General features: G+C 40.4%; 1 protein-coding gene across 2 annotated transcripts; it reads left to right on the top strand.

Annotated features, from left to right (window-relative positions):
• Window positions 1–15: 15 nt before the first annotated feature.
• abhd5a (abhydrolase domain containing 5, lysophosphatidic acid acyltransferase a) lies at window positions 16–7,538 on the top strand. Of its 2 annotated transcripts, none has more exons than XM_008411074.2 (8): window positions 16–138; window positions 1,909–1,989; window positions 3,179–3,264; window positions 4,026–4,401; window positions 5,259–5,413; window positions 5,530–5,641; window positions 5,728–5,914; window positions 6,464–7,538. In XM_008411074.2, the coding sequence occupies exons 1-8, from the start codon at window positions 107–109 to the stop codon at window positions 6,551–6,553; spliced, it is 1,119 nt and encodes a 372-aa protein (XP_008409296.1). In that variant the 5' UTR covers window positions 16–106; the 3' UTR covers window positions 6,554–7,538. The 2 variants fall into 2 exon arrangements, with proteins under 2 accessions (XP_008409296.1, XP_008409295.1); XM_008411073.2 differs by lacking the exon at window positions 16–138 and adding an exon at window positions 231–385.
• The last annotated feature ends 2,448 nt before the right edge of the window (window positions 7,539–9,986 follow it).

Raw genomic sequence — 9,986 nt, 5'->3', positions numbered from 1 at the left:
GAGAAGAGGAGGCTGCATGGCCGCCCGGCGGAGTTATCCCGACCGACAAATCTAACGGCCACAGTCTGACTGAGGTACGTCAGTGTCACGTGACAGCAACTACAGTATGGCGGAGCGGGAGGAGACGGCTAACAGTGGGTAAGTTTCTGCTGTCAGTGCAGAATGTTCTAATGTGATTAACATATTTTTCCGAACCGCTCAGAAAGTTTCCCTGTGGTTCTGTTTTAAAGTTCTGCTTGTTGCAATAAAAAACGCAACAAGTTAAACCTGAAGAGTTCAGGTGAAGAGTTCCAGCTGGAGCCCCCAGGGACCCCCCTCTGGCTGTCACTGACCTGTTTCTCATGGACCAGAACTCTGAGTCCGCCTCTGAAGGTTTACTTCACAGGTTGTCGGCCGCCGGGTCCTGTCCGGTCCGGTCCGGTCCGGTCCATGCAATGCATTTGCCTGATTTTGTTATTGTTATAAATATTATAATAAACCAGAAGTGAATAACTACAAAAAAACCAAAAAACCAAAAAAAAAAAAAAAAATCAGTTATTTTTTTGGTTAAAATCCAAAAGCATGAAATTGATTTTTTTTTTTTAACGGTGGAAAATAACCACCATCAAACTAAATTTATATTTAGTTCGAGGTTATTTTTGTATTCAAAACGAGGATAAATCGGCTCGTTCCCTTAGAGTCTGTCAACATCCACACTACAACATGTGCGCTCCCTGTATGTTTAACCCCTGACGTCACTGACCATAAATGGTAATGGTGTATTCGTCAGGCATAATATTTTGCTTTAAACTCTTATCAGAGCTAATCAGAATTTTAGCAGTGTTCATTTTGGTATGTATGTGAAGAAAAACTATCCAAAACAACCTGAGGTGCTTTGTCTGAAGAGAACAGGCTACATGTATGCAGGTGATTCTTATTTTTTAGTTTAAACATAAAAAAAAAAAAAACTAATAATGATCCAATGGCCAAAATTGTACATTTTGACTCCTCTGCTTTTAATTCTTTTGTTTGTTTCAGAGTAAAAAAAAGTACATTTTTTTCTATCAGTTGTTTCTGGTGAGCAAATCCATCCATCCATCCATCCATCCATCCATCCATCCATCCATCCATCCATCCATCCATCCATCCATCTATCTATCAATCTATACACCCTTGTCATCCATCCATCTATCTATACACCCTTGTCATCCATCCATCTTGCTGGTGCCTATCTCCAGCTAACGTTTCGGGACAGGTCACCAGTCTGTTGCAGGGCATCACCAGAACCTGCACAGAGAAAACCATTATTGGCAAATTAAAGAAGTGATAGCTGCTGATTTTTTTGTTTTGTTTTTCATTTTAAGATTTCAGGCGATTAACTTAATTACTAATAACTGTCCTATATAACTTACATAAAAAGTTAATATTTTTTCCTTTGCTCCTTGTTCTTTCTGATTCTCATAATTCTCTCCAACATGCTAGATAGGAACTTGTGGATCCAATCCTGTCAGATAACCAGAATTTGTCTTCTGGTTCTTGGGGTTGGTCCCACATTTTCTCTGCAATGCTTTTAGCCATTTTATTACGCCAGCCTTGTGACCCAGAGTGATGTGGTGAGTGAGTCTGTCAGTCAGTCCTCTCTCACAGCAGAGCAAACTGGGACAGTGGCTGATTTTCTGACCTTTGCAGAGGTAGATAAGATCAGTGGATACGATTGTCATGTTAGTCATGTAAGTATTGCTGATCATAGATCTTCCAAAATTAAAAATTAGAAAGGTGGTGCAGATGGACCAGCTGATTTATTGGTGCACCTCTTCTTATCTTTAAGAACTCATTTATAGTAGGAACCTGATCTTAACTCATGTTGTTCCCAGTGTTCCTGTACCTGCTCAGTGATCTCTCCCCTTCTCCACCTCTTCTTCTCTGCAGAATTGTGCAGAGAGCGTTATCTGTGACTGGACTTCCCAGTCTGGCCAGTAGCGTTTGGAGCTACGTGGATAATACTATAAGGTAATTGCTGGTTTCTGCAGCTGCCACGGGCTCCTTCCACAGCCACTGAAATTGGTGCAGGTCTATATTAATCGTGTTTTTGGGTGTAGTGATGGACTCAGACCTGAACCTTCGGAGCCACATGAAAACAGTTACGAAGTTGGCCTTCTATCACCTGAAGAACATTTCAAGGATGAGAGGACTAATGTCTCAGCAAGATCTAGAGAAACTCATCCATGTGTTTATCTTTAGCTAGCGTCTTCACTCATCTGTCTAAAAAAATTAAAATCAACCCTCCACTGCAGCTGATCCAGAACGCTGCTGCTGGTGTTCTGACTAAAACCAGGAAGATGGAGCAGAACACCTAGTTCTAGAGTCTTTCCCCTGAGAGAATAGATGTTAAAATACTGTTGTTAGTTTATAAATCACTGAACGGCTTAGTACCACAAAACATAAAAAATATGCTGGTGTTGTATCAACCTTTCAGACCTTTCATATCTTCTGGTTCTGCTCTGCATCCTAAGAACCGAACATGGAGAAGCAGCATTCAGCTTCTATGCACCACACATCTGCAACAAACGTCCAGAAAGCTGAAACACTGAATTCCTTTAAATCAAGACCAAGGCCCAATTTGTTTATAGCTGCCCTTGATTAATAACAACTGCAACATCATTTGTCTTAGTCTGGATTCCAACTCTTCATTACTTCTCTTTATTTTGCCAATACAATGCAATAGATTTTCTGTTTGTTTGTGTTTTTATTGTGATAAGCACTTTGAATTGACTTGTGCTATACTAATAAACCTGACTTAACAAGCAAACTGATGTTACACAGTGGTCATCAAAACCATTTTCATGGAAACATTCAATCATACAAAGTACAATAAACTGATGAGGATGTGAAACTGTCTTAAAGAGGAACAGGGCAGAACTTCATTTCCCTTATCTGTAAGGTGTTTTTGCTTCACATCTTTGCATATTGTGACACAGGGAATTTCAAACTTGTGCCTCTTAGAAATCTGTTTTGTTCAGTCAGGTTGTTGATTCTCCTGCTGCATGAATTCAAGACTGGATGAAGATCTGCATCAGAAAAGCCTTTCACCCAGGCACCAGCAGAACAACTTCATGTCATTTCACTAAATCTGATATTGAGTCATAAAAAGATATTAGGTAATACACGCACAGTAAAGTTTTCCTCTGTGTGTTTGTAGGTGGTGCTGGATCCCTGACTGGCTGCCATCATGGTGTCCCACCTCTCAGAGCCAGCTGGAGGCTGCAGAGAACAGGATGCTGAGCTGTAAGGATCAGCGTTGTCTGTCTTTTCTTAACCAATCACTGCCCTGGGAACATGAACACATAAAAAGGATGGCACTTTCGTTGTCTTTCTCTTCACTGAACTCCGGCGTTGCGTCTGTGTGCCAGATATCTGTGCAGAGTTGATCCTTATGGATATAAAGCTGATTAAAGACTGTTAATGTTAGAATAAAAACAGATTATGTTTTTATACCTTCCTCTGATAAGATCTCTATCTGTAGCATCTGGGCCTGCCATGATCACATATTTTAGTGGACGAAAAATCGTAAAAGAAATTATTGCGATAACAGATAACAATGTTGTTTTGAGACCATTTTCAAGTCATAATAATGCAAGATCACCCTTTTAAAGTCTAATAAACTTTGATTTTGTACAGAACATGGCACGCTATAACTGGATGACATTTTCAATATCCTAAATAAAACATGACGCCAAAACCAAAAACAATAAATAAAGAGGAAGGAAAAACTCTACAGAACTGAAACATGAATAAAATGGATTAATAAAGTACAAGCACAATTGTCTTTCAAAAGATATGAAATCACAATGGAATTGATCAAGCTCTATTTAATTTACCATGCAATGAATTGATTAATTGCTTATTGCAAAAGGCTTAGGAGCATCATGTTGAATTACCCACCCACTCTACCAAGCGGTCTAGTCCATCGTTGTTGGGCATATTTTATGTTTGATCCTCTAATCATTTTTCCTTTTCTGTCTCATGGCTCCTTTTGTTCTTGTCAGGTATCAGAACTGCATTTACCAAGGAGTTTGTCCCCGTCTCCTGTGGCAACATGCTGTGGACGCTGGCTTTTTGCAGTGACGGTGTTAAGGATAAAACCCCCATAGTCCTGCTGCATGGGTTTGGAGGTGGCGTGGGTCTGTGGGCTCAGAACGTGGAAGCTCTCTCACAGGACCGGCCGGTCTATGCTCTGGACCTGCTGGGCTTTGGCCAGAGCACAAGGCCTGTCTTCTCCACAGACCCTCTGGAAGCAGAAGTTCAGTTTGTGGAGTCTATTGAACAGTGGAGGGCCAAAGTGGGTGTGGAGTCCATGATAATCCTGGGTCACAACCTGGGAGGATTCCTGGCTGTGTCTTATGCTATTAAATATCCAGCCAGGTGAGTTCAGATGAAATCTGTTCTGTTATCTTCCTGAAGTGTTTTAGATTCTTGACTAACCTTCTAAAAGATTTCATACTCTCCCATGTTCTGTCCTGATTCCATCCCAAATGATAATGTGCTTTACTGCATAAAACCAACACTCAGTATTTTCAAATTCTGAACTGGAAGGAAAAACTTACAAATAAATCCAACTGAGAATCTGTAGTCAGACTTGAAAGCCATTCAGCTGTGCAAAGCGCTTGGTTGAACCTAGCCCCACCTAGACATAGCACCAATCTTTGCACAGAGCAGCCCTCTCCTAGCCCTCCCAGCTCCTTCAGACTAGCCAACAGCAATCAACAAACACCTGGTGGATCTGTGCACCTGCCAAGCTCATTATATGAGCAACTTCTCAGAAACGTTGTTAAAGGGTTAATAGAGGAGCCATGTTGTGATGTCTTCCTGAGGGTGGAGTTTCAGAAAGATCAGGAGTTTTTAAAGAGACAGAGGCCCAATTTCCAGGTATTAAATTACAATGTAAATTTATTTTAAGTTGTATTTGATATATATACCATTTTTACATCAGCTGAAAGTAGCATAGTAACTTTATTGTGTCATAAAATTATACTATCTGGCTGGAAAACACATAATACTGTCTTTTTAAAGCTGGTAGAGACATACCTCTGAATGCAGAGAACATGTTGGTGTGAAATATGCACCAAGCCTGTTTTCACTCCATACAGAATTACATTGACGGGTTGTTTGTTAGCATAATGTTGAGCATCAATGTGTTAGCAGAATGCCACCTCTCTACTTGTTTGGATGGAGTTGACACCCTGAGTCCATGTTAAGCTGAACGTTTCCTCCCAATGCAGGGTGAAACACCTGGTACTGGTGGAGCCGTGGGGTTTTCCTGAGGTTCAGGAGATGGTGGAAGCAGACCGCCCCATTCCGGTGTGGATCAAAGCCCTCGGAGTGATGTTCAGTCCCTTCAACCCGCTAGCCGGCCTGAGGCTGGTCGGACCCCTCGGTAAGAGTCCTATGCATGTTTAACTGGGATTCCAACTCTGGCATTAACTGCAAAGGGAATGAAGAGATGAGGTTACAGCAGTGATGTTGTAGCTGAGGCTGATGGTGTCTCTGCAGGTCCTACTCTAGTTCAGACACTGAGACCCGACTTCAAGAAGAAGTTCTCCGCCATGTTCTCAGACAACACTGTGTCAGAGTACATCTACCACCTGAATGTCCAGTCTCCCAGGTCTGCCTCCTCCTGCTCTTCCGTTCTTTCCCTAACACAATCTACACCACCCCACATCACTTATCCGAACTTTTGTACACCCACAGCGGAGAGACTGCTTTTAAGAGCATGACGGGTTCGTGCGGCTGGGCTAAGAGGCCCATGCTGCAGAGGTTAGACCAGCTGCATCCTGACATCCCCATCTCCATCATCTACGGCTCACGCTCCAGCATAGACAGCACCTCAGCCGCCTCCATCAAAGAGATGAGAACAAACTCTCACGTGGAGATCATTGTGAGTTAATGCTCATTGTCCTCTAGTACTGTGGTGGTAGTATCATGATATAAGGAGTGTTAAAAGTGTACATTGTACCACAACACAGGAGCATTGCTGCAACACAGAACAGGATCAATGTGCAGCATTTCAACTGTGCAGTATCAATGACAGTTTATCTATTTATACATTGAAATTTAATGTATTTCTTGTATGTAGGTTAGTTTTTTATATGTTCATTTTATCTTTTATTAACAATATCCACTTCACTGTTCCCAACTGAGCAACTTGGTCACTATATTTAGCATTTTTTTATGATCTCCCTTAGCTATTGGAACATTGACGGTGTGTTGTAAACTTTTTACATGATTAAAATAATTTGTGTCAGCCAAAATCAGAATCTTTGATCCACCAGAAAACTTCAATAAGTGCCCCCTGTTACACCAACTTCTGGAGTCGTAGTTTTTTTTCATGACTGCATGCTGAGTTGCTGTATTTGGCTACCAGTCTTCCTCAACACATTGCTTTGTGACAAGTCTCTATCTCTCTCCTTCCTTCCTGTTCCTGCAGACCATGCGTGGAGCTGGACACTACGTTTTTGCCGACCAGCCCGATGATTTCAATAACAAAGTCTTGCAGGTGTGTAAAAAAGTGGACTGAGAACAGGGACGGTCTGGATGTCAATCTGTGGAGCAAAAGGAGAGCGTGACTCACTAACATCACGTTCTGATCTGCTGTGGGATCTCCTTAAGAAAAAAGGAACGAGTGTTTTAGAGAGGAAAAAAGGAGCATGACTCGGATATGAGGACATGATTCTGATCATCAGACCAGTGATTCAGTGGTATTCTTAGAATCCCGAAAAAATCCAGCTGATGCCATTCATCTGATCGGTGCTATTTAGCAGCATTCCCAGTATCACCAATAATCCCATTAGACCTGAACTGGGTGGTTCATTTGAATTACTTGTGAGCGCCACACTATACATTCTGGGTCGGAGAGCAGGAGGATGGGTTCCAAACATCCATCTGACTGGAGTGTACATCTTCACACTCAATCTTCTAAAATATTATAAGAATTGGAAAATTACTCCATTTTATTTTATTTTTGTTCTAACCCAGCATTTATTCATAAATTCTGCCTGTGGGATGTTGAGTGGAGAAGTTACTTCCACTACAACATTGTTTTTGTTCTCAGCTTTAGTTTGTTTCTGCCACAATCACATGTTCACTCCAGCTCTGACTGATGTTTCTGTGCTGAGCCTTGGCAGTGGCCTCTTCTTCCTCTTCTGATCCAGAATTAAGCTGTGAGGATCTACTGGGAAGCTGGAGTTCCTGGAGCAAAGGTTTTCTATAATACAAAGATTCTCAAGTTAAGCTGAAATGTTTTAATCTGTTCAGAATGAACAGAATCACGCTGATAAAACATTAGAAAAAGTGGAAAACTGTTAAAATTTTTTGTTAGTAGAACCACAAATATTTGATGAAATGGGTGTTTTCTAAAAACGCATCTCATTTATGTTTTTCTGAGAGTATAGTAAATATTGGATTTTTATGTTTGTAATGATCTATTTTAAAAGTGCAACGTACTTGTGTTCTTCCTGCTGTTTCATTGCAGCCTAATTAACATTAAAAAGCAGTTTTCAGAGTGCTGAACAACCTAAGATCTATCACTTATCTCTCACAGGGCTAATGTAGGGAGTTACAATTGGGAAATGATCTATTTTGTAATTTTCTTCATTTAGCCTAGTCCGCAGGCTGCACAGTGGCGCAGTTGGTAGAGCTGTTGCCTTGCAGCAAGAAGGTTCTGGGTTCGATTCCCGGCCTGGGGTCTTTCTGCATGGAGTTTGCATGTTCTCCCTGTGCATGCGTGGGTTTTCTCCGGGTACTCCGGTTTCCTCCCACAGTCCAAAAACATGACTGTTAGGTTAATTGGCCTCACCAAATTGCCCCTAGGTGTGAGTGTGTGTGTGCATGGTTGTGTGTCCTGTGTGTCTCTGTGTTGCCCTGTGACAGACTGGCGACCTGTCCAGGGTGTACCCTGCCTCTCGCCCGAAACGATAGCTGGAGATAGGCACCAGCAACCCTCCCGAMCCCACTAAGGGACAAGGGTGCAAGAAAATGGATGGATGGATGGATGGATAGCCTAGTCCGCATATAGCCAGAAAACCTGGAAAACCCACATATTTCAATGCGTTCTGGCTTTTATCCACATGAAAACTGTTTTATGCAACTAAAAACAATTATGAAAACACCGACCAAAGTGGAGTTTTGAGAAAACTTAATATTTGTGTTTGCACGTGTTCATGGATAACTGGAGATGTAGGGTTTGCGACAGTATGTCTACATACTTGCTTTCACATGATTCCCAATAGACGTCTTGTTTTATTAACTTTATATTCTAATACACCATTTAAAAGTAGTTCAACCTCCATATGTCCACACAAATTAGCTTAATGGCGCCATATTTAATTCCTAGTAGAAAGTCCTGGTTGATTTGAAGGATTGTGATTGGCTGAGACAGGTTTGAGCTTTGTGCTAGACTGCCCCCTATGGGTTTGGCATGTTTAAAACAATACTTATGGGCGGATTTGTGCAAGTTTATGTGAATGGAAACTTAATTTTTAAAACGATGTGGCAGAAATATTTGTTTTTATAAAGACCCAGCTACATGTATTCTTATGGAAGCTCGTTTCCACCACTCTGTTAAAAAATATCACATTATAATGAGATACTATCTTATTATGAGATACTATAGATGGATACTATCGTATCTCATTGAGATACTATCTCATTATAATGAGACGGTATCTAAAAACTAGAAAATTCCTGCAGAAATTTTATGGGGCCTGCCAAACTATGCCCGGCAGTTCAAACCAAATATTTTAGCTATAGTTTACATCTGAAAATGACTCATAAGCAGAAATGTGCAATACTTAGAAGCCTTAAAATGTTCAGTAACAATGTCCAATTACTGAAGCTCTTACCAAATCCATCACCATATTTCTATGGCTGATCTGGTTCACTGCAACAGTACAATGACTGAATCCACTGCTCAATGAATTTAATTTCGAGACTGAAGACTTTAAGCGTCTCACATGTGGTTCTCACTCACGGTCCGAAATAAAAAAATAAATAAAGACAGTTGGTAATTGTTTATGTCTCGAAATCTTTCATCTTTCATACAAAGGATTTTAATTCACAGGCACCTGCACTTGCGAAGCAAGTCAGTCACTCCTCTCCCTATGCATTGCTATGGGCAGGCCCCAATAATGAGATGCTATCTCAAATTAATGATTTACTATCTCATTATACTGCAACAGTATCTCAAAATAATGAGAGATCTCAAAATGAGATAGTCTCTCATAACAGACTTTTTTTTAGACATTACTGCAAGGACTCTGCTGTTTTATTTTCTCTATTCAGTTTATATGAATAAATTGAATGCTTGACTCAGCCTTGTCTGCTTTACTTGTGTAATTCTGTTCATCTCTGGGTGTTTGTCATACAAGAAAGGAACTTAAGAAATATTATAAAGATACAATATTATTATTTATTCCTAAATCCTGACCAATCCAATCAGTTAGGTAGATCATAAGCATGTCTTGACAACACAAAAAATTGGATGACTAAATTTTCGTCTTTTAAATACAAACATCAGATTTTTGGATCAGAGTTATTGGAAAAGAAACTGCTTAATCAGAATCCCAACCTGGATGGCAGTAAATTAGTCATCAGTAATAAAGTAAAGAAATTATTATTTTTGACCATGGCACGTCATTTAATTCCCATACTAAACAGGTTTCTATAGTTTTCCTTTTTCACCTCTGCTAAAATTTGAAATATTCTGTCCAAGAATGATACTGCAAAACTAGTCCATGCATTTACCGCTAGACTAGTGACTAACCTTAACTATCAGGTTGTAGAATATTTTAGCCTTTTTCCTTCATGGCGCCCTGTTAAATCCAGAGTAGAATTTAAAATTCTTCTTCGTACATTTAAAGCCTGTAATCAACTCCATCATGCATCAGAGACCTGATTGGTCCAGATGTTCCTAACAGAACCCTTAGCTCTCAAATCACAGGTTTACTGCCGGT

The sequence above is a fragment of the Poecilia reticulata genome, linkage group LG6 (assembly GCF_000633615.1).
Source record: "Poecilia reticulata strain Guanapo linkage group LG6, Guppy_female_1.0+MT, whole genome shotgun sequence".
NCBI classification, from domain to species: Eukaryota; Metazoa; Chordata; class Actinopteri; order Cyprinodontiformes; family Poeciliidae; genus Poecilia; species Poecilia reticulata.
The sequence above is the reverse complement of the archived record's forward strand: the minus strand, read 5'-3'. Positions and strand labels throughout refer to the sequence as shown.